Source organism: Rattus rattus, chromosome 2 (genome assembly GCF_011064425.1).
Source record: "Rattus rattus isolate New Zealand chromosome 2, Rrattus_CSIRO_v1, whole genome shotgun sequence".
In the NCBI taxonomy this organism is placed as follows: Eukaryota; Metazoa; Chordata; class Mammalia; order Rodentia; family Muridae; genus Rattus; species Rattus rattus.
In genome coordinates, this window is record NC_046155.1 from 198,556,210 (window position 1) to 198,580,374 (window position 24,165).

General features: G+C 41.2%; 2 protein-coding genes across 2 annotated transcripts in view; one reads left to right on the plus strand and one right to left on the minus strand.

Moving 5' to 3' along the window:
- Positions 1-431: 431 nt before the first annotated feature.
- The window catches only part of Plekhg1 (pleckstrin homology and RhoGEF domain containing G1), a 197,319-nt gene continuing 173,585 nt past the window's right edge, over positions 432-24,165 (plus strand). The window contains exon 1 of the mRNA XM_032894795.1: positions 432-489. The gene's annotated coding sequence lies outside the window, so the exon portion shown is untranslated. The remainder of the gene's footprint in view (positions 490-24,165) is intronic.
- Positions 17,279-18,199, minus strand: LOC116892882 (60S ribosomal protein L7a-like). Its single transcript, XM_032894793.1, is given in 3 exon segments — positions 17,279-17,352; positions 17,355-18,039; positions 18,182-18,199. Coding segments are annotated over 3 exon segments (777 nt in total).

Genomic DNA, 24,165 nt, shown 5'->3' on the forward strand with positions numbered 1-24,165 from the left:
GTGAAGACCCCAATTCATATCTCTGGCACCATGTGAAAAGCCATGTTTGCCTCCAACCCAGGAGGATCACTTAAGGTTGCTGGACTCCTCTCTCAAAACAATGAAATGGAAGGTGATAGAGCAGGACATCTAGTGCCCTCCTCTGTCCTGTATCCCTGTGCTCAAAGAACAGACACAGACACACACATGAATACACATATACACACACCATACACTCAAAGACACACACACACACACACACATACACACACCATACACGTGCACACACAGACATGCACACACATGCATATACATATACCATACATGCACCTGCACAGGCACACACACATACACCATACACAGGCACATGTGCATACACACAAATATGTATAATTCTGAGAAATAGTATCTTTGCAAACTCAATTTATTTTTTGTGTTTCTACTATAGTTGAGGACCAACCTTAGGAGTCGTGGGTGAAGACATCAGAAGAGTGAGCTTCAACTTTAAAAGTAAGCTGTTTCCTTTTTTCTTTTTTTCCTAATCTGATGGGGCTTTTTGGCTACTTGACTGTGAAATACACCAAAATATATATTAATACACCATAATATAATTATGTTTATTAGATATTTTATGAGTATATACTAAAGCCATTTTTAAATTCTCAAGTAGTTTTTGAAAAACTTTTAAAATAGTTTTTAAGTACTTTGCAATCCAGAATAACAACTATTGTTCTGAAAGTATATAAAGACAAGGCTTACTTCTCGATAATACACACATAGGGTAAAAATGGGGTCCAAAAGGAACCTTCCTAGCTAGACCTGCTTCTTCTGGTTAACTTGCTGTAAGCTAATGAGTTCATGTTCCTTTGAAGTGCTTTTCATTGGCCTGACAAAGTTCTGTTTGTTCCTTTAGCTTCCTTTTCTCAAGGTTTAAAAACCTCTCTTAGATGTTTTAGTGGTTGATGGTACTTAAATGCTAGCTTAAAAGGTGAAGGGAGGGCCCATGCTAGTTTGGTCTAGGCACTTGTTTGACTGCTCCTTTCCATACTGTTTGAGACTATCAAACTCCCAAGACAATTAAGGCTACTTGTAAAGTGAAGAACACCACTCAGTACCATATTGAAATTCCATAAAATGATAGGAATGTATGAGAATTTTTTTTTTTTTTTTTTTTTTTTTTTTTTTTTTTCCGGAGCTGGGGACCGAACCCAGGGCCTTGCGCTTGCTAGGCAAGCGCTCTACCACTGAGCTAAATCCCCAACCCCGTATGAGAATTTTCTAAGCATTGGGTAAGCACAGTGTTCCAACTTTTGTGTGTGTGTGTGTGTGTGTGTGTGTGTGTGTGTGTGTGTGTGTGTGTGTGTTTATACTTTCAATTTTGTGACAAAATGAAAGAAGAAAAGAAACTGAACTTCAACAATGGCCTAGAGCAGTGGTTCCTAGCCTTCCTAATGCTGCGACTCTTTAATACAGTGCCTCATGTTGTGGTCAACCCCAACCAAAAATTTATCTTTGTTGCTTCTTCATAACTGTGATTCTGCTACTGCTATAAATCACAATGGAAATATCTGTGTTTTTGGACAGTCTTAGGTGACCCCTGTGAAAGGGTCCATTCAATCCCCAGAGGGGTTGCAACCCACAGGTTGAGAACCATGGGGATAGTGCTTCGTGGTCTTAACCCACAAAGTCATAATGCTTCACAGTAGTTGCACACAGTTGTTGTGCTGAGCATTTCTAGAAGAGTTCAAAGGTGTCAGAAAGACCATTCTTCAAAGGAATCAAGCCTGTGTCTGAACTCATCACAGTTCATGAGGCAATGAGTTGCCCCCTGCAAGTCTTCATTGTTGCCAGAAAATGTCCTATCAATTGCTTTGTTTAACTGTGTCTCTCTAGAAGACTCACTTGCTTAAAAATACAAGGGTTTGTGGTCCAAAATTGGCTTATTCATTAGCTCACAGCTACTTGTAGTAACCTATGCACATATTTTAATTTACTTCTTTAAAGTATAAGAAAAATATAGTAATATATATTAAGGAATATATAGTATTGGATCTGAATTACATTTGTCTTGATACCAACATAACTAAGATACATCATTTCAATAATTTTTCTATGAAAGAGGAACTACAAGGGCCAATTAGGCCCAAAGCCTACAGGATCCATATGACCCCACCTGAGTCACACTCAGACACAACATCCTTTTAAGAGTTGAACATTTTGTGGTTTTGTTTGACATAGAGTGGAAATTTTCTTTAAAAATTATTATTTATGCACATGCATGTTTGTCCATGTAGGTTTATATGTACCATGTGCAACTGGGTGCATGTGGCAGCCAAAAGATGGCTGATCTCCCTGGAACTAGAGTCACAAGTAGTTGGGAGCACCTGAGTAGGTGCTAGGAACTGAATCCAGGTTTTCTCCAAAAGTAGTGAGTGTTCTTACTGTAAATCTGTCTCCAGTCCCCTCATCTTTATCCTTGTTGTCTTCTTCCTCTCCTCCTCCCCTTTCCTCCTCATTCTCCTCTCCTTCCTCCCTTCCTCTTCCCCTCCTCTCCTTCCTCCCTTCCTCCTCTCTTTCCTCCTCCTCCTCCTTTTTCTTTGAAAGGAGTATGTTCTCTGTAAATGAATCTGTACATTTTCTTCTTAAAGTGATACTTGGCTATGTCTACAAAGACAGAAAAAATGACATATTGATACATTAGAATGTTGTGATTATTCATTGTTTTCCTAAAATTAAATAACTATTTTCCTGTCTGGATATTCTTTGGTTTGTGATATAATGGAAACAGTAAGAGAAGAAAAGAGTGACATTTAACTTGGGGTCCCTTGGTTCCCCTTAGCTATATGTCACTGAAGGCTTGTGCTCTGTGGGAACTGTTGGCCCACTGTGCCTCCTTGCTGCCATTTCAGGGAAGGGAGTCCAGAATTGCAGTTCTGGTGTTATGGATCTATATGACTAAGTGCAAGTACTTTTCAATGTCTGTGGATCATCTGGTTTCATTTACTTTCAAAGACACATTCTGGCTTCATAGAAACTAACTTTGTCCTCACCTTTGGTGATTCTCAGTGATGCAGAGACCACCTCCTCAGAGCTGCTTGGTGACTCAAAGTAAGTTCATTGACTATCTGAGGAACCTGCTTCTCAAAGATCAGCTCCCTGAAGACCCGGATCTTTATGTGTTGTGCTGACTGCTCTAGACTTTAGGAAAAAACAGATATATAAGAGGAAGTCAAATGTTTCCTGGAAGAATGAGGTAATTTCCTGCTTTAGAAAAGTCAGGCCCTGCTCTGAAATAGCCTACTGTCGAATTGGGTAGCGAAGAGCACTGGTCAGCCTTTGTTCTCTGATACTAAAGGGCATGCAGAAGTGTTTGTGGTCCCTTAGAAAAGAACAGGAACTTGGGTGCCAGGTACTTACAAACCACAGTGCTGCCCTCTTGGGGACTGACAATGTGGCTGCTACTTAAACAAATGAAATAAGAAGGGTCAGAGAATTGTAGATAGATGTTTTGCCTCTTTCTAACTACTGAAGACCAAAGACTAGGAATTAAGAAGACTGACCATGATTAGCAAGATTAGATTAGGCAATTCCACCATACAGAAACTTCAAATGCCAGAGAAGAGTAGGTCTGGTATATATAAACTTAGAGTTTGTTTACTGGAGGAGAACCAGAAATGAATGTTCTTTTGGGTGGCATAATATGTGTGTATGTGTTCAACTCAAAGACTACATTCTTTTTAGGTACCACAAAAAACAACAAAACCCACATATTTACTCCCCACCCCTTTTGTGTTATTTCCTCCCGCTTCCTGTTTAGGGTTTCTCCTACCTAGGATATTTGATGAAATGACATTGGAGTCGAGGTGCTATAAGAGTATGTTACTAAAGGGGAGCCTAAGGAATGAAGGCATGTCCCTTACTGTTGCAAGGTCACACCAGTTATCTTTTTTTTTTTTCAAATATATATATACATATATATATGTATATATATAGTAGCATCAGACACATCAGAAGAGGGCATCAGATCCCGTTACAGATGGTTGTGAGCCACCATGTTGTTGCTGGGAATTGAACTCAGGACCTTTGGGTGAAAGACAGTACTCTTAACCACTGAGCCAACTCTCTAGCCTCATACCAGGCATCTTTTTTAAGACTTTATGTATTTATTATATATGAGTACACAAGAAGAGGGCATCAGATCTCATTACAGATGCATACCAGGCATCTTGATCAGTACTCTTCTGCTGGTATTTTCTGAGCCCCTTATACTATGGAGTGGAGTAACTGGTCAAAGAACTCCTTTTCAATAAAAGTACCAAAGATTCTAGGTGATAGATTCCCCACATTAGTTAAGATTAAGCACCAGCTGTAATGGTGATCAACAGTACCCATGATCCCACCATGCACTGGGATCATCGTCATTTCTTACATTTCTGTATGAGGTATTCCTCCATCAGGAGAGAGGGAGTACCACTCACTGAACTCACCCCAAGTCAGTAGCATCCACTGGGATACCTCAGTGGAAACCAATAATAGTTCTGCAGCTGATGTCTTTGTGGGATGTGAATTGTAGCACTTTAACCACTAAAATTTGCACATAGTTTGGTGAAAGTATGCTGGGAACAAAACAGACCCTGGATGCCTCACAGGTCTTGTAGGTGACCTTGCTACTGTGTTCCAAGGCCCTGTCAGTATCTGACTCAGGGCTGATTGATTTGTCGGAAGTCAGCTAATAAAACAATAATCAGAGTCTACATCATTAATGATTCATATGATGAGTAAGTAACTCATTGTATCAGACTAGACATTGCCGATATGACCATCCGGTAGAATTCTTGGCAGACTGCTAGAGAACAGGAACCAGAATGCAGCGTGCAACCTTAAAAAGCCACTGAAGCACTTTCCTTCAATCTCGTCTCACAAAGCAAAGTCTTCCAACTCTCTCTTGGCCTGACCCGACAGCATCATGATGATGATGTTTTTAAAGATATAAATATTAAAAGTATTACACAAACTAGATGTAGTAGATATAAAATTCCAGCAGAATTACATCATTCAGAAAAATATCCAGATTTAACTTTACCTACACAGTGGGCAGGCATCTCTTTTTCTTTAACATGGGTTTGTAGGAACTTTGCAAGCAGAAGTTGGGGTTGAGCCCACTCTGCTGTAAACCTTTCAGTTATGGCTGGGGAAGGATACAAAGTCACTGAATATTCTTCAAATGTAGTTTAAATTAGACAATTTAGGTTTAACATTCTCTGTTTGGTTGAACTTCAAATTTACTTTGAGCACTGTTTCTTTGCGTTGCCCGTTTCTTTCCTTTACAATGTTTGTCTTATCACTGGGCTTGCGGAGGAGTCATTCACTAGAAATATTGCTTAAGTGCTTGGGACTTTATGATGTGGCTTTATCATGTAGCTGATATGCACGAGGCCCTGGGTTTGAATCCCAACAACACCAAAAACAAAACACTTGCCTTCTCCTGAGAGGGCTATCTTCAGGGAGGGGATGCTAACACCTCTTGCTATCCTTGGCTTTGAGAATCAGCAATTATGGTGTTAGAAGTCAAGCTGGGGAGGGTGGGAAGGAATTTTATAATTTCATGGTCAAATGAGTGAAATGTATATTAAAATCAATCCCCTTTTCCACCTTCTCTACCATGCTGCTCCGGACTGCTTGTCCTAAACAAGGAGGTGTTATAGGGAAGGCAGCTCACAATTCCTCAGTCCAGGCATTTCTCTCTGACAGTTCCTTCTTTATAACCCATTTCTATGGCTCTCTGGGGAACTGGTTTGCTTGTTGCAATTCAAGGTCAGGCTCCAAACAGATCGAGAAATGTGCTCCGGGAAGAAATTGAGCTGAATCAAAGCAGTCACTGTAGGGAATAGGCATTTGGATGACAAAGCTCTACCTACAAGCCAGCTCCCTTTACTCTCCACCGGGCAACCAGTGATGGAGACTTGCCTTTTTACTCAAGTCTGACCTCGTGCTCCACATGTAAAACGTGAGGGGCATCTGGAAACATTTAGCTAAGCCACTGGCTTCAGCAGCTGTGAAGGGTGGCATTCAGTCATTTCAGAGCCTAAGAGAGAGTGTCCTCTTGCAACTGAAGTTCCTTCAAATCTGATGCCAATTCACAGAGCCCAAATGATTTCTTCTTCAGCTCCATAGGTAGAGATGGCGTAAAATTACTTGGCATGAGTTGTTATGGATTCCATATTGTAAGTGACCTGCTTTGCGATTGTAAATTTCTTCTTTGTACTAAACACTGAGTTAAATATGAGAAAGATCCCAAGACAAGAATGATATTTTCCATCCACAGTGAGGTTAGAGAGTAAATCTGGGAAAGGAGCACATGTTCACACATGACCTTTCCATGATATACTATGTGATAAAAGAAATTAGAAGTTAATCAGAAAAGTGTGTTAGAAGTGTTAATCAACGGTGTTAGAAAGGAACCTGAAGAGTCTCCAGGCATGAGTTGTTTATTTATGAATATGCTTATGTCCTTGGAGATGAAGCAACTTTCTGTTGGTCTGGCCCAGAGCTGTCAATTAAATCAGAATTGCTTTATACTCATTCCTGACACGGAGATCTTTCTCTGTTTTGCCTGCTATTCAGAAAGAGCCATTTATGGCTCTCCTTGCATTCATAAACTGAATTTTCTTCTTTTTGTTTACTTTCTCTTAACGCACTGTGAATCTATCTTATGAGTGAAGCTTATGAGTGTGCTGCTCATTCGTTTTAGACAGACACACGGTCACTGAGTTTTAGAAAGCCAGAGAGAATGTCATGACTCAGCCCTGCATCTGCATGGGATGGTGGTGGACCATTGGAGGTTTCCTGGTTTTGACACATGCAACCCATGTGACCTTACATAGACCTGCTAGGGCCTTGATGAGGTGCCATGCTAACAGGCATGGAAAGATCATCACCCCAATGTCAAAAGAGCCAGATACATCCACTGGAACCAGAAAGGAACAGATCCAGGCTCTACCAATTAGCTGTAACACTTGAAAAAACATGGTGGAAGCCCTTGGCCAGATGCAGATGTTCAAGAAAGCAATAAAACGAGATCACTACACGTAGCTTCAGGGAATCAAGGCCAGTGGTTTTGGCTCTGTGGAGTAGAGCCAATCTCACCTCCTCCTCTGCCGTACCCCTTTCTCTTCTCATTCCTGAACCTAGTCATACCACCCCCAACTCCTGCCCCAACCCACTGTCCAGTGTCCACAAGGCATGAGGTCTAGAAATCTACGACTTGTTCCTCTCACCATCCCAAGCTTCCTGGGCGATTCCGAAAAGCTTGTTCTGTAGAGAAATTAAGTGGTTGAAGAGGCCTTTGTAGAGTTAAAGCAAGGCAGCCCAGCCACCATTGTGGTCTAAGTTAAAAAGACGCAGGGGGATTGCAAATGATCTCAAGCCCAGAATTAAGTCAACTATTTTCTTTTAATATTCTTTGTTTCTTCAAAATGCAGGATCTGTTCTCATCCAGTGTTGTAACTTCATATGTAAACCTTTGATTCAGGAAGCATACTCATTCAGTAGGGAGTGGAGTTTAGTCATTTCCCAGATTCTCAGGGATGGAATATCAGAGCTACCGCTTCTTAGCCAAACCTTCACCACATCATGTTTCTCGGGTTTCCCCTTTCTCTCTAATCCCTGGGGTTCATTTCTAATCCTTTTTCCTGGTTTATTTCACTGGAGATCTCTCAGAACCTTCTGGGATCATGTCTTCTTCCCGCTGCCTCACTATCTCGCTCTCCTGTTGGAGAAAGTGAATATATTTTGCATAGCCTCATTGTTTAAGGCACATGGGCTCCTTCTTTCTCCCTGCCGCCTTCTACTCCTCCTCCCTATCCTTGAGACCAATGTTCCCACCAGATCTTACTAGATGTACCTCCTTATCCTCCTTCTCCTATGGTTCCCAACTCTACTGCCTTCATAAAGGATAAAATGAGCATTTACTCATTTACTACAAGCGGCATACTTGTTTGTGTTATCTGATTTGCGTCCTTTAGCCTTGCACAATTGCACTCATTATTGAATGATTACAGGGTAGAAGAGATTTTTGTTCACAGTATAAAATCAAAAGAAAAGTGACTGAGTGTGAGTATGTGAGTATGTGTCTGTGTGTCTATCTGTGTGTGTGTCTATCTGTGTGTGTGTGTGTGTGTGTGTGTGTGTGTGTGTGTGTGTGTGCGTGCACTCCCTCTGAGTAGGGGGTACATTGTGCCAGGAACGCAGGCGGCTCTGGATACAGTTGGACCTGAATCTGTCTCTCTAACTCACTGGGAAACCTCAGTCAGATGACTGGCCACCCACATTCCCAAGAGCCTGATAATGAACTCGCCTCTCCCAGTTGCAACAGGGAAGAGGGAACATGCACTGGGGCCTGCTGTGGGAAGGACATGGCCTTGGCAGTTTCAATAGGACTGTAGATCAGCAGTGGTAGCTAGACTTTATCCTACCTTTCAGACTTGATCAGTTTCCTTCTCAATTTAAGTTGCTCTGACCTGATTATCTGCCCTGTCTCTAAGGTGCTGTATCACTTTGCCTCTGAAGGATTCACTTAGCAACTTTAATCACGCGTTGTCACCTGTCTCTAAAGAGCCTTAAATAAATCTTTCTTGAAATGCCTCTGAGTGGCTTCTTCCCTTCCTGTCCTAATGGGCTCAGACCACTGGATGGCAGAGTGAGGCCTTTGGCAGGGCACACAGCCCAGTACCTTCTGTGTAACTATTCTTAGCACATAAAATGTATTTTTAAATATCAGCTGGCACAAGACCATCAGGGGTAAAATAGCTTGAAGCTTGGATGTAAAGGTGCCAATTATAAAAGACATTCATACCTATATCAGTCTATATCCTAGGGCTTCTGTAAAACAGGTTTTTTAAAAATGTAGGCGTAGATTTTTTTTAAATTAATGTCATTTGAATCCATAAAAAATGATAAACTGTTTAGTTTTAAGTGCTGGGGTTTCCCAAGATGATGCCTGTCGGCAGTGTGATTAGTCCAGATTTCTCGTTCCTCACCCTGCAAGTTCTCCATCATTCATACAGCAGAGGATATAGCAACAGGCTCTATAAGGCTCTAGCAACTGGGCCACCCAGTGTTTCTGAGCCAGCAATCGTCTAGGGTCTGGGTAACCATCAAATGTGGCTCTATTTGTAGCCATGTGTTCTCAGGACCTTTCTAAATAAGGTAATGTGCTGGCTTTTCGTGAGTGTTATCTTCTAGGACTCAATTTCTTCTTCAAGTAAATTTCCATGGCTCTGTTTTGCCTCTTTAATCTAAAAAGGTTTTCTTCCCTCCCTTCCTAACAGAATTCTTTTAAAGAGTTTGGTGGGGAAGTCAGAAAACATACACACCTGCAAAGGTGTGCTTGCCTCTTTCACATCCAGCAAAAACGGAGTGGTGGTTTCATAGGAACACAATAGTATTGTTCAGTGTTGGGTTGGCGGTGCCCGGCTTTGCTTAGGATCCTCACATCCAGAGGCAATGTTTAAAATTCCGACCTTTATAATTCTAACGTGAGACTCTCTTAATCAATTTAGGGATTTTCAATAAAAATCCGGGACACATGCTGTCATGTTTGTTCCTTTCTGAAGCCCATGGATTTGCCCAAAGTCTATTCTAAACAAAATACTTTTTATTAACTTAAAAATATTCTGTCTATAGAGAGAAGGTTATTTGTTGAAATATTTGCCTGAGGAGAATGAAAGTCCCCTTGATCTGCCAGGCTTAACATTGCACTGTGCTGCAAGATCCTTCAAGGAGCCCCTTGTAGGGAATGGTTTCCTTTCTTATTGGGGTCACGGAGGAAAGAGAAGCCCTATTCCCCATCTGTGAAAGGATGCTTTCCTCATGATGAATGAAATCCTTGAGTAGAGATCTCGGCAGACTGAATACCTGGTTGCTTTTTGTGGATCAAGTCTTCGCGTATAGATGAGAAAGCTTTAGGGTACCCTGGTTCAGCCCGAAGAGGCGCTGCAGATCCCAAAGACCTGAGTTCGATTCCCAGTTCCCACCAGGTGGCGGGAGAGAACCAACTCCCAAGAGTTGTCTTTTGACTTCTAAATGTGAGTTGTAGCATTCTGCACCTGCTCATAAGTAAATGAATGGATAAGCAGATAGTAAATGTTTAAAAATGCAAACATTTGGGAAGCAGTTGCATATTCACCTTGAGAATTCTGTAGGGAAAACTGGGAAATGATAAGGATTCAGTCATTCAAACCGTGTGTTTACATACCGCCTAGTAGGTGCAGCCGATCTTCAGTGTGAGCTTGGGTTGTTTTCCAAAGATTCATTTGCGAACCATTTCAGAGTGTATTAAAGCTGTGTGTAGCATGTCCTCTGACAAATTAAGACTCTTTAAACATGCCATACCTGAAGGTTGCAGACCCATGAAAGGGGGCGGAATGTGCCATTATTAATATCTCTCATTGTTCCATGGGCAATTAAAATGCTGGCATTTGTGGCCTTTTACAGTGTGACATTAATATGGCATAATGTGGCATAAGCATGTTATATTAGGCCCTAGATGTTGCCATTGGGGCTGAGAGATATACTTAATACTTATTAGTTTTGACATTCAATAATATAGAAATGAACCTATGTAAAAATAACTCAAGAGAGTCTTAACCTACAAGTCCTTGGAATAAGACAGGCACTTTCTAATTACATAGCACTCTAAAGTTCTGCAGATGTTGATGTGTTTTTCTAGTTTTAATTCTGAAACCCTGTTGAGATCCAGATGCAAACATGTTTATTTATGTAGGGGGAAAAGCTGAAATAAACAGTAAGATAAAGCCCGAATCCTGACAAGATGAGGGGACAATTGAAATGGCAGCCACCATCCATCTTAGGGGGAAAGGGAGAAAAATTTAGTTCAGAGAAATGTTGTGTTTCTTATTAATGGGTCCTTCCTTGTCTTAGTTAGGATTTCTATTGCTGTGACAAAACACCATTATAATTAGAGGAAGTTATTACAGGAACTCAAATAAGACAGGAACATGGAGGCAGGAACTGATCCAGAAACCATGGGAGGGTGCTGCTCACTGGCTTGCTCAGCCTGCTTTCTTGTAGAACCCAAGACTAGTAGCTTAGGCATGATCCCACCCACAGCAGTCAGGGCCTTCCCACATCTGATCACTAATGGAGACGATGCCTTACAGCCAGATTGCATGGAGGTATTTTCTAGCCTGAGGGTTCTCCTTTCAGGGGCTCTAGTTTGTATGTCAAATTGGCTTAAGACTAGCCAGCACAGTCCCCATTCACAAATCCTGCTACTGTAGAGTCCTCAAATGTCACCTGCACGTTTATGTGGTAAAGGCTTGACCTCTATATAGGTACTGTCCACTGTGGGAAGGGAGCAGTGCAGAATGTAATAGGTGAAGCCTAGAGGTCTTTAGGACTGTAGAGTATGCTGTTGGAGGAATGACAACATTCCAGCCCCTTGCTCCTCTATTTACCCGTGTGCTCTTGTTTATGATGCGCTGTCTCACCACACCAGACCACACCCCTGAAACTGGGAGCCAAAACAAATGTGGCCCCACTGTAAGTTGAGTGTCTTAGGGATTCTCTGCATTGGTAGAACGTGAACCAGCATGTATTTCAATGGGGATATGAAAAAAGATGGATAATGTTAGTTTCAATGTGATAAGTTGAGATCTTTGCCATTTTCATCTTAGACTGGTTATAGTTAACTGTTTAAGTACATTGTTTTAAAAGCATTGATAACTTATGGTTAGCAAGGTGAGGGATTTCTCCTCTCCCTCCCTAATCCTTCCACTCCTCCCACTCCCTCTCCCTCCCCCCTCTTCCCCTTCTCTCTGTCTCGCTGTCTCTCTGTCTTTCTGTCTCTCTCTCTGTCTGTCTCTCTTTCTCTCTCTGTCTCTCTCTGTGTCTCTCTGTCTCTGTCTCTCTCTCTCTCTCTGTCTCTCTCTCTCTCTCTCTCTCTCTCTCACACACACACACACACACACACACACACACACACACACACACACACACACACCACTGAAATCTGGAACACATTTTTCCATACAACCATTTCCTAAGAATCCTTTGGAACATTGTCCACTTTACAATTGATTCTGTCTGTGCTGTTGTCAAGAGAAACTGAAAAGAAAGTGGTGAAGAGCTAAGTTCTCAGGGGGCATTTTGAGTTTTTCTTTTTTCTTTGAGATTCAACAAAGTCTTTTCCTACGTTGTTTATCTAGAGAGAAGTCTCAACTGTGCATTCTTTAGTAAACATTTTACAACTTTCAATACTTTGCGATTTCTTCTTACAAAAAGAGCTTTATTACCTGAGAAACTTGAAGCACTTATGAAAAAGATGCTTATGGGGTCACTTCACAGAGGAGAAGATAATTGTAAGAGGTGACACAAAACTGTGTTAGGTTCCACTAAACTGTTGGGACATGTTAAATGTTATCATTTATCTTTCTTTTCTTCTGATGATCTTTAAAGACAGTAAGAAAGTCGTTTCTTCTGGTTAATTTGATAACTCTTCTGAAACCTAATTCAGACTTTTAATTTCAAAGATCATCCATGGTTTGTGAATACTGATTTTATATATCACAAATGTTTATGTGTGGAGAATTATCATTCCTATGATATTTAGGCTAAAGCCCTAGAGGAAAGCTAATTTTATTTATTCTTATATACAAATGGTCACCGACACCATGTTTAAATGCATGAATTCAACCAACTGTGGACTGAAAATATATTTTTAATTGCAGAATACTATACAGAGTATATGCAGGTCTTTTGGTGTTATTCACTGATAGTACTATATAGCATCTATGTGCATAATGTTTACATTCGGATGTTTAAATGTACAATGCACAAATGAGATAGTTTCAAGTTTATAGACAGGTTATATAGGCTACCTGCAAACATTTTTACATAAGGAACTTGATATCCTTAGATATGAGTTCTCCAAAGATCTGAGAACCAACCCCCATGAATAGCAATGCACAAATCTCTGAGCAAATGTTTTGTAAATGAACCAATGGATGTGGATTCTTGACTCAGGGAAATGTGACTCACAAGTAAACCATCTCAGAATCAAAGCATATGACATACTTGTGTTCTAAAGAGTTTTTGTGAGCTGGAGATGTCACTCAGTGGTACAATACTTGCCTAGCATGTACAAGGGCTTGCATTCTATCCCAATACAACCCAAAATCAAAACAAACAAGCAAAACACATCCCCCCCACACACATGCTCACACCATACATAAACACACATATACACATACACATATGTATATATACACACATACACATGCATACACACATCACACACATCTACACACATAAGCATGCATATATACACTGCACATATACATACATACACACTCACCACACAAACACACACACATATACATACATACAGACATTCACACATATACATACACACATTCACACATATACACACAGACACACAAAAATACACACACCATATATACACCTATATGTACACACATGCATACTCATATACCACACAAACACACACATATACTTATACATACATAATACATGCACATATTCACACCATACACATACACACATTTACAGACAGACGTGCACACACATACACAGTACACACATAGACACATATACACATACATACATACATACACACACACAAATGGATTTTATTTTCACAGATCACTATATATTCAGGAAGAAAAACTAAAAATATGGAAATCACTTTCTATCCTAGTAAAGTAATTTAAATTACTGCTGAGGAGATGGTGGAATGTTAGGTTCACTGATTCAGTGACTCATAAACATTATTTTCTGCTAAGCCATGCTTAGAGTTGACCTGTTCTTCTGATTGTCTCCCTTACATGGTCATACAATAGCTGTTGAACACAAATGAAATAACGTATTCCCAAGTCCATCTTCACCAGGAAAAAGGAAGCCCTGTCCCTGGCCACAAAGTAGGAGTTCTTCTTTCAAACTGATAAGGCTGTGACTGTGAAGAAGCCACCACAGAGTGCCTTAAGCTAGTCACGATCCTCATAAAGAGCTGGGGTTGGTGTGAACCGCACTTCCACTATCAGACTGTGAAGAAAGGATGTATCAGGGAGGGAGTAGTGGGTTATTAATGATCAACCAATGATGTCCATTAGTGTGAAGCCATTATGTTTAATTATTGCATTCTTTTTATTTGTAAATAAAACCAAATGTAAGATGATCTGTCAGTGCCTAACTCCCATCCCTACCTACTGTTGCAAACTCTCTGTTATATCTTATACTTTGATGGGGAACATGCCTCCTGTTATGACCAAGTTTATAATGTCACTTTTATCTTATGATCAGAAGCATCTGCAGGCTCCTTGAACAGAAGGTACCTCAACGATAGCTATTACTGGATCCAGAACCTATTGTGCCAAGAACCTGGCCCAGGCCAGCAAAGTTTTTTTCTTTGTGGCCTGTGCCAGAGTCAACCTATATACCTTCTGAACAACTGGGATGCTTCTTCAAGGGAGAGCTAATGATAGTCACCATCAGAAGTGCTCTCTAGTCATCTATTTTCAGGATTTGGGCAGGCTATGGGAACAAGGATCAAAGCCGGAGACAAATCATGAAGCTTCTGGGGTTGGTTGGAGGCTCAGATCACAAGGTAGAATGGGGTTGCGGCCCAGGACAGACTCATTACGGTATCTATGGCCTGTGTCAGCTGCTTGTGACTCTATCTTTCCCGTCTAATTCTTTGCTGATGGGAAGATCCATTCCAGACTCCAAATCTGGACTCAGAGTGATTTAGGACACAGTCTTATGGGTTGGAAATTATTCAAGAAAGCATCAGTGTTTCACACTGGTTCATGAAAGGACAACATTGGTGTCTCCCACTCCTAATGATTTATATTATTAGATGAGAAGACACTTAAAATTGAACTTTTCTTCCTGCCAGTCAGAGCTATAATGTGTTGGTTTAATCACTAAAGTTGAGGTTGGAGATTTGACTTTTCCTGCTATTGGACCATGTTATCTCAATTTCCTGAATGGACTCATAGACTAATAGCAGAAAGGTTGTTGCTGCCCTTGGTTATAAAATATCACAAGCTGTCCAGCTCTCCTGGTATTAAGGTTTGGCAAAGGGACATGGACCAAGGTAGTGTGGAAAGCCCTACCTTGGAATTCACTGAATGGGCAAGAAGTGCAGTTAAGCCTGAAGGACACTGAATACAGACGTCTCAGTAACCTGTCTGCTTCCAAGGCCGATAAAGAATGGTTCTCCAATAGGTGATCAGCACCACCCACCTTTCTTCCCTTAAAGTAACGAATGGTCTTACCTGAACAAAACCTTCCTATCAGAAAGCAAATATAGGGATTGGAGAGATGGTTCATCAGTTAAGAGCGGTTACAAACCTGGGTTTGGTTCCCAGTGCCCACATGACAGCTCACAACCCTCTGTAACTCCAGTTCTAAAGGATTCAATGCCCTTTTCTGACTTCTATGCACACGAGGCACACATGTGGCATGCATACAAACATGCGGACAAAACACTCAGGCACATAAAATAAATTAAATAAATCTCTTTTTTAAGCAAACAGTATAGCAGAGATCTGTGCTTCATTTGGAGTCTTTCCCCGATTCTAGACTTTGGTTATGTAAATAACATGCAACTTTCTGAACAGAATATATTCAAAGGTTAGATGGCTCACTTTCTACAAGTTGATGGAGTTGGCATCTGAAATTAGCCAAGACACCCAAGTTGGACTGGTACCCAGGGAGGAAAGGGAGTTTAGAAACAAGGGTAAATTTGACCTTCTTCTCAAGCCAAGGTCATTAGAGGCTATTACCAGCTTTCAGCTTCAAGAGCCTCTGTGGTCTCTCTCTAATTGACTGTGCCTCCTCCTGTGTGTTTTGCCATCCTTTGTGCCTTCCAGTTCCCTCCATCCTCATCTGTGTCTGTTGGTCATCTTGCACTATCTTCCTTACTGGGGCCTGAGTCTTCCACCCTCCAGGCAACCTGTGAACTAGTGTGTCTGTGCTTATCTCAGAGACAAGACCTGTCCCTAAACATGTGCTACCTGTGAAAGAATTGAGATCTAGAGAAAATTAGTGACTCCATTGAAAAATGAACTGGAAAGAGGTGTATGCAGCTCACTTTGTAGAGTGCTTGTCGCTGGGTTCAATCCCTAGAACTACTAGGCATTTCTGAGTGTAATTCTAGCACTTGGAAGGTGAAAGCAGGAGGATAAAGAATTCAAGGCTAGACTCAGCAATATAGCCAGTTCAAGTTAAGGCTTGCTACATAAGACTCTTTCTAAAATGAAAAACAACAACAACAACAAAACTGAACTAGAAGATAAAATTTCTAGCCTAGGACACTTGTCATCATATAACTGTATTTGTAAGATTCTCTCTAGTCTCCATAAAGGGAATATAGAGAGTATGCATCCAATGTGTAATATGTATGTGTCTATGTGCATCTGTATCCATCCATTACATATATTATTTAGTAGTCAGAAATAAAAACATGGCTATTCTAGGTTCATTTATGAAGCAGTGATATAACCTGGCATAAAGCAACCCCAGGGAGAAAGGTTTGACTTTACTTCACAATTCCAGTTTAGAGTCCATCACTTTAGGAATTACAGCAGCAAGTTACACAGCCCAAGACAGCTTGTCACATCACATCCATAGTAAAGGGCCAAAATTGAATGGTTGTGCTCAGCTTGACTTTCCCACTTACGCTGTTCAGAATCTCTTTCTAGGGAATGGTGCCACCCAGTCAGCTGGGTCTTCCTATATTAATTGACTTCAGTAAACCCATTCCTCACAGAGATCCCTCACTGAAACTCTTCTCAAGTGATTCTAGGTTATATCAAATGGACAATTAAAGCTAATGATCACAATGGGTTATTTAAAATTGATTGACTACATCAGTCTGTTTAAAACTTGGAGTCTGAGCATTTAAGTCATCATCATGAAAACAGGGCCTGATTAAATACACTTTGGAGTTTGGTTTATGTTTTCTTTGGTTGCCTAACTCCTAGATTTCAACCTTTTCACATCCTCCAAATATTTTAGGACTGTAGCTTTTCAATCCTGTGTTTCTATAGACAAATGAGATTCTTTTGATGAGTGATCAGCAAATGGTACCAGGTTGTGTTGTGTTGTCCAAACAGGACCCTTAAAGGGAGTTTGAGATAGAATAGGCTTCTGTTTACAGTATACACTCTTTAACACCCTCATGAACACTTCCAAAAGAGCATTTTCTTTTTTTTATTTTGTAATTATATTTATGTACAGAAAACTTAACATACATTTAACCCAGTTTAGTGGCCAGTTCTTTAGCCTTTGCCTTTTCCAGCTTGGCAAGGCAAGCCACAGACTTAGGACCCAGTGGCGGTGGATCTCGTCATCTCTGTCATTATAAGTGGTCCTAATTGCTTCCACCAGCTTATCCAGAGCACCCTTGTCTTCCGAGTTAACCTGTGTGAAGGCAACAGTGGCGCATGTCTTCCTGTGGACCAGGCGCCCCAGCCTGGCCTTTCCCTTGATGATGCAGTAGGGCACCCCCATCTTTCAACAAAGGGCAGGAAGGAAAACCATCAGCTCAACGGGGTCTACATCATGGGCAATCACCACCAGCTGAGTCTTCTTGTTCTCCACCAAGGTGGTGACTGTATTGACCCCTGTTCGGAGGACAGGCCGTCTCTTAGTTGGGATGTCCCCTTTGCCAGCAGCTTTCTTCTCAGTTCGGGCCAGCAGCCTTTGCTTCTTCTCCTGCTTTGTCTCTGGCCTGGACTTGTGGGCAGGCTTAAGCAGCTGAGTCGCTGTTTGCCTGTCCAGGGCCTGGGTGAACTGGTTGATGGCAGGAGGTACTTTGAGCCGCTTATAGAGGATGGCTCTTTGCCCCTGCAGCCTGATGTAGCAGGGCCATTTGACGAAGCGTATGAGATCGCTTTTGGGCTGGATGTCCTGCCCAGTGCCGAAGTTCTTAGGCCTTTTCTCAAACAAAGGATTGACCACCTTTTCGGCCTCTTGTTTCTTGACCACGGTGGGGGCCAGGGCCACCTTCTTCCCCTTGGCCATTGGCCATCTGTTTCATTTATCTAGCTAAATGTCCACTTATTTCTAGAAGACAAAAGTATTTTAATCTTTTGATGACGCAGAGTCCACATTTTCCCCACCATTCCTGTTTTGAACAAAGTAATGCAAGGCATACCTTCTTTCCTTTGGGCATCTTGTCAAAAGAGCATTTTCATGATGATTCTTAGCCTAATCAAGTTGACAGTGAAGATTAAATGACCATATCCAATTGCCTGTTTCTATGGCATAAAGAGAAATAAAAGGAAATTCTTAAAAAATTGCTTATATACAAGGATGTCACAAGGCTTTCTAGAGAGGTAAAAGTGAAGATTGTTGTTGAATGCCTATTTTCTGTTTTTTAAGTGAATTTTATTGGGTGTGGGAGCTCCTGTGCTCTAGGTGTGCCCTGCACACCCAGGTAGCACTGTGTCTTGGTGCCCATAGACTGGCTAACCCTCATTGTTGTTTGCATCTGCTAAGCCCAAATGGAAATCACTGGCTAACCTATCTGTATTTTTTGCAAACAAAAAGAAAAAGTGTGTGTGTGAGTGTGTGTGTGAGTGTGTGTGTGTGTGTGTGTGTGCATGCACATGTGTGCATAAAAAAGGGGGAGAAGAGACAGAGACAGATACAGAGAGACAGAGAAAGAAAGAGAACATTGGAAAGCCCTTTGTGAGTTCTAGCATGTCTATGTGTGCATGGACACCTGTGATCTTCCACAATAAACTTTAATGGTCCTTTTGAGAAATTGAACCCATATTCAGCCTAGTTTCTATTATTGGGAAGTCTGAGGCAATTCTTGAGCACTGAACTGTCCTTTGATCTGTAGAAACACTGGTTTCCATGGAGCTGTGCTGGCTAATGATCAAGCATTCCAATGAGCTGGGTTCTATTTTCCTACCCAGGCCTGCCCTGAAGGATTTGCATAAAGACTTTAAAGTCATGATGTTTGCATGAAAGGAAGTTGGAAAGTGAGAGCAGAGCAAACCATTGGCCATCTGTTTCATTTATCCAGCTAAATGTCCACTTATTTCTAGAAGACAAAAGTATTTTAATCTTTTGATGACACAAAGTCCACATTTTCCCCACCATTCCTGTTTTGAACAAAGTAATGCAAGACATACCTTGTCTTATTTGACCTTAAATGTAAGTAAAGTGAAAGCCAAATTGTCATGACCAATATATTCCCTACATCTGGCAATACTCTTTTTCTCAAAGCAATTGTTAATCCCGGCTTATTTTTAGACATTTTAGGCTGAGCCTTCTTCTCTAGGCTTCTTTCTTCCCCACCCAGTTTTGCAGAACAGCCAAAGGAGACTGCCAGCCCCACCCCAATGATGTGTTAAATTCACACACCCGTACAGCCACACTATGGCTTGAGGAAGGACAAGGTGTTCCTGACTTGACAGCTTACCCTGATCCAGGAGAAAGAAAGTCTTTTAAAAAAAGAGAGAGAGACTTGTAGATAAGTGGGCCATGTGTCTATTGCAGTTAATAAGATTAAGTAGGAGCCAAGAGGAAAGATGACGTTTGCCTGGGTGGACTGAAGCTGCAAAGGCTTTGGAGATGACCTTTGATTTCTACAAAAATCAATCTATGATTGTTGGATACTTGGCTCCCTCTCAAGAACATCTGCTGGGATCCAGAGGTCTTGGGCTATGGGGACATTAACCCCTTAGCTAACGTGTAAAATAAATCATGAAATACTCTCTGGGGTCAGTTATTGTTTTCTTGAGACAGTGTTGCTTTGTATCCCAGGCTGGACTTGAACCTCTAACACTCCTCCTACTTTGGTCTCTTGAGTGTGAGTGAACCACCATGTCTGGCTTTAAACTAAATGTTTACCGTTTGCACCACCTTCCTTGATATTGCAGTCTGTTGTTTATTTAATCCTCTTGGCAGCGAGTCAGGAAGCTGGGAGACTCCCAGCCTGTAGTCTCTCACCCTACCCTTTCTTCGTCATGGCCATGTAAATGTGGCTTTAACCCAGGTTGTGATCCGAAGATGTAATTCTGATTTCCATGTAAACCATTCCTGGAATAACTGAAGGGTTTGCATTCAAGGAAAACATTGACATTATTTCTATCTCTGATCCCTTAATGAGATAGTTATTTACTTTTGTTCATATATCTCATAGCTTTTAATGGAAGAAAAATACTGGGTTTTCCCTTGCATTTTTACACATGTTTATGCTTCCAAAATAAATAAACAAGGAAGGAGCAAAATCTGTTTTCAAAAACTAAGCAGTACTCTGGGGGGAGGCTCTAATAAAAAACTGACTTAAGTAGATTTTCTTTTCATAGAGGTTCACTTTTCTTACACTGACTTCATAAGGGATATGATCCCCTAAGTCATGCCTTTAAGATATGTAGGATAAACTTTAGGTTTGTAATAAAGAATATCTCATATATAAAGATGCATAGATGCTATCAAGGACCCACTACTTGTATAATTAATAAAGAAAGGATTATAAGAAGTCTTTATCTTAGTGTGTTTACTTTATATCACTACCTTTTAAAAGCCATGCTGGCACCCCTCTGCTGGGAGACCTGGATCTGCAGAGAATAAGAAAACCTGACTCTACACATGGATGCCTTAATGGTACCAAGAACTGAAACGTGCTGTGTCAAGTCTCACTGTCAGTTGCTGCCATCCTCCCTGCTTTTTCTAATTTCCCAGGAGGCACCACGGGGGTTGGTTGTCCATTGTTTGCACAAACATAGAGATTAAAGATGATTCTACTATGGCTTTAGAAGTTCCATCCTTTGGGAGGGACCTTATTAACTACTTAGTGTAACTACAAACGAATAAACTGACCCTACTTCACCAATAGTAGGTTTTAGGGGATATAGGAGAGTATCAGAATTATTTGATAATTGAAGATATGGAGAAAGGGGAAAGATGGTTCTATATTGTTTCTTTATAGATGTTTAAATTCCTTGCTACATTGTGGGGGGTGCTGCAATGTACGAGGAGGATTCTTTTATTCACAGTAGAGAGGAAGGCTGTGCATGTGTGGGTGCTTAGATATTTGTGGAAGCCAGAGGTCTTTCTTCAGTCTCTTCTGTACCTTTTTTTTTAAAGACAAGGTCTCTATTAAACCTGATGGTCACCATATTGGCTAGCCTGGCTGACCAGCAAGTCCTGGGATTGCCCTGTCTCTGCCCATCAGTGCCAGGGATACATACGGTTACCTACATGCTCCAGTTTATATACTACTGGTTGTTGTAAAGATCTGAACTCAGGTCTTCATGCTTGTAGAGCACACTTTACTCACTCAGCCATCTCCCTGGCCAAATTAGAGGAGCACATGTATGGATAAAAGGAAGACAGCAGTAACTAGAGTAAGGAGCCCCTTTGACTACCGTCCTTCCAGCACTCCTGCATCCCAGCCCCTCAGCATATCTGCTTCCGAGCACTGCAAACTAAGTATTTTAGCCCTTTCTGCTGCATGTTAACTCTGTACTTATCCCCACACCCCAAATTACACATCCTGGCAAGATTTGCACTTGTAAAGCATTTAATTATTGTGTTTGGCAATCGTGGCTGGTTGCATTATGTAAACAAATGGCAACTTCAAACACCTAGGTTGATTTTTTTTTCATAGCCTGCCAGAAAGCGAGACTATTTGATGTGCATTCTGAGGCTCTGTTTCTGGTTCCATAATATAGGTGTGGGAACAGGAATCTGGCTTGCTTCTGAGGTCCTAATGCCACAGAAAATTAGCTTTTAGCATCCTCAGCAGAATTGTAAATCACCACAGAGACATGTTCCAAAGACACTCTCGTTGTATGCCCCATTCTAGTGAAAGCTCTTTGTACCGTTTAACAATATAGACAAGTGCTGGATTATTTTCAGATCTTCTGTGTCGTTTGTGGACTCTGCAAAGTGTAGCTAGCATGCCACCATCTTATGGAAAGATTCCCAAGGTTTCTATGGAGGTCCTGGTAGACACAGTTCATTATCTCCTCCCTATCTGTAGGCACTGATTGCTATATAATTTCTCAATATGATCAAGAGCACGTCTCAGCTCAGTTGACTCTAAGATATGCTACATTCCTACACAGAGCCCTTAATGAACTAGTGTTGGAGGAGGGGTGCTGGAGCAATGAATCTGTAGGTAAAATACTTGTCCCATAAAGTCTTGAATTCAAACTCTAAAGGCCATGTCAAACGCCAAGTGTGAAGCATGGCTGTCATCCCAGTACAGCAGAATCAAGCACAGTAGGTCCTCTGGGACCTACCTAGCCAGTCTAGCCAAGTCAGCAAGCTTCAAATTTACTGTGTCAAAAAAATGAGGTAGGAAGTAGCATCGATCACTGACATCAACCTGACGTTGACCACCAGCCTTCACACATGCTCATGCACTTACACACGTGCACCTACACGTATACACATACACAAAAGAACTATTGTTTGGTCAACTCCATTGATTTTAAAAAAAGCATCCAATCTTCTCTCTCCCTATGCCCTAGAGTACTAGCCACGAGGACCTGATTTATAAAAGAATTAAGAGACTACTGGGCTCTTCCACCTGTCTTCTTGGAGTCCAGTGTAGACTCCTTGTTCATGGAGCTGAACCTGAGACTGAACAAAAGTATGAATCATCGCAGGAAGATTAAATTATAGTTCAGATACCATGCTTACTTATGGAGGTGAGAACTTCAATGACCCAGTTTAAAGAGAGAGAAAAATTAACAAGAGTTGAAAAGGAGGTTTTATGGTAACCCTAAAGTTATGAGAAGATTTAGATAGGCAGGTCCTCTCATCTATTGAGGTATCTGAATTATTGTTGCTTTACCATAATAGTGATGACTGAATAATCTCAGAGCATACCTTCTCTCCCCTCTGACTTCCTCAGTACCAGCCTGCTCCAAGGAAGGGAATATGGAGTCAGGCTTTTACCTGCTAGAATGGAGGTCACCCGCCAGCCAGGTTCCAATGCTTACTATCTAAGGTTGTATATTGGTAGGTAGGGAGGGGCCTGGTTTCACTTTTATTTCCAGTTTATTTCCAGACATGCTAGACTATGTCTCAGACACTCCTATAGAATGTGCATACAACTTGGGAATGCTTTACTGTCTGAAAATTCTGTGGCAAACTCAAAACTCACATATAAACAGACATAGTAAAGTGAGGTGGTTATAATAAAGTGCAGGTGGCATGCTGGGTACTCAGCACGTGTTAGTCAACAAAGGGAGGGGAGTCCTTTGTGTAAATCTAATCTGACCCATTTTCCCTCTCCCATCTGATAGCAACAAACCCTTGGTGAGGTCCTCCATTCTGCCTTACCCATTTATCACCCGCCTCATGGTACCATTTACTAATCCACAGTGGGCAAGGCTGTAAGGATGCAGAGACTTATCCATGGTGACACAGCATGAGCAGCAGAACCAGGACTGGAGGGTGTGACACACAGCACACATGTGGTGTGGTGAATTTGGCAACATTGCAGCCTACCCTTTTGGGTTTTAACTTATAGGATTGCAGGGGTTCTTGAATTGCTCATTCTCTTCCTAGCATAGTTTTGACCTCTTGTCTCTAAAGATAAAACTTCATTTTTCTAGTGGGAAATTGAGCACTGAGAGTTACTCAAATAAGTTAATGACACCAGAGATAAAATAAAAGAGAATGTATCCAAAATTGAGACTGCATGTGATGGGCTGGATGCCTGTGTGTGCTCTCCATAACTCCAGGTGTACACCCTTGTGGGCAAAACTGGAGTAACTGAAAAGGTGGTTCTATATTCTGAATTAAATTGTTTAGCATGTTTAGCGCCTCATCAATGAGCCACCAGAATGATATCTTCTTTGATTATTCTGTTAATAGCAATAGCTACAGACAGAAAAATGTCTATATTCACCTCCATCTGGATGCAAAAGTTAGAACAAGTTTTGAGGACTGATGTAGCCAACGCAGAAAAGGAAGGAGAGGAGAGGCATGGACCATTGGAGTCACAGCAAAGTTCTTATAAAAAGGGATTTGCGCCTGTCTGGGGTTGTCCAACTTTGGTTTGCTAGAAAATTCCTAGCCAGCTGTTCATTAGCTAAAATGTCCATAACAAATGGACATTTAAACAAGAGTAAAGGGAGATTCCTTATACAGGTTTTCAATTTATTC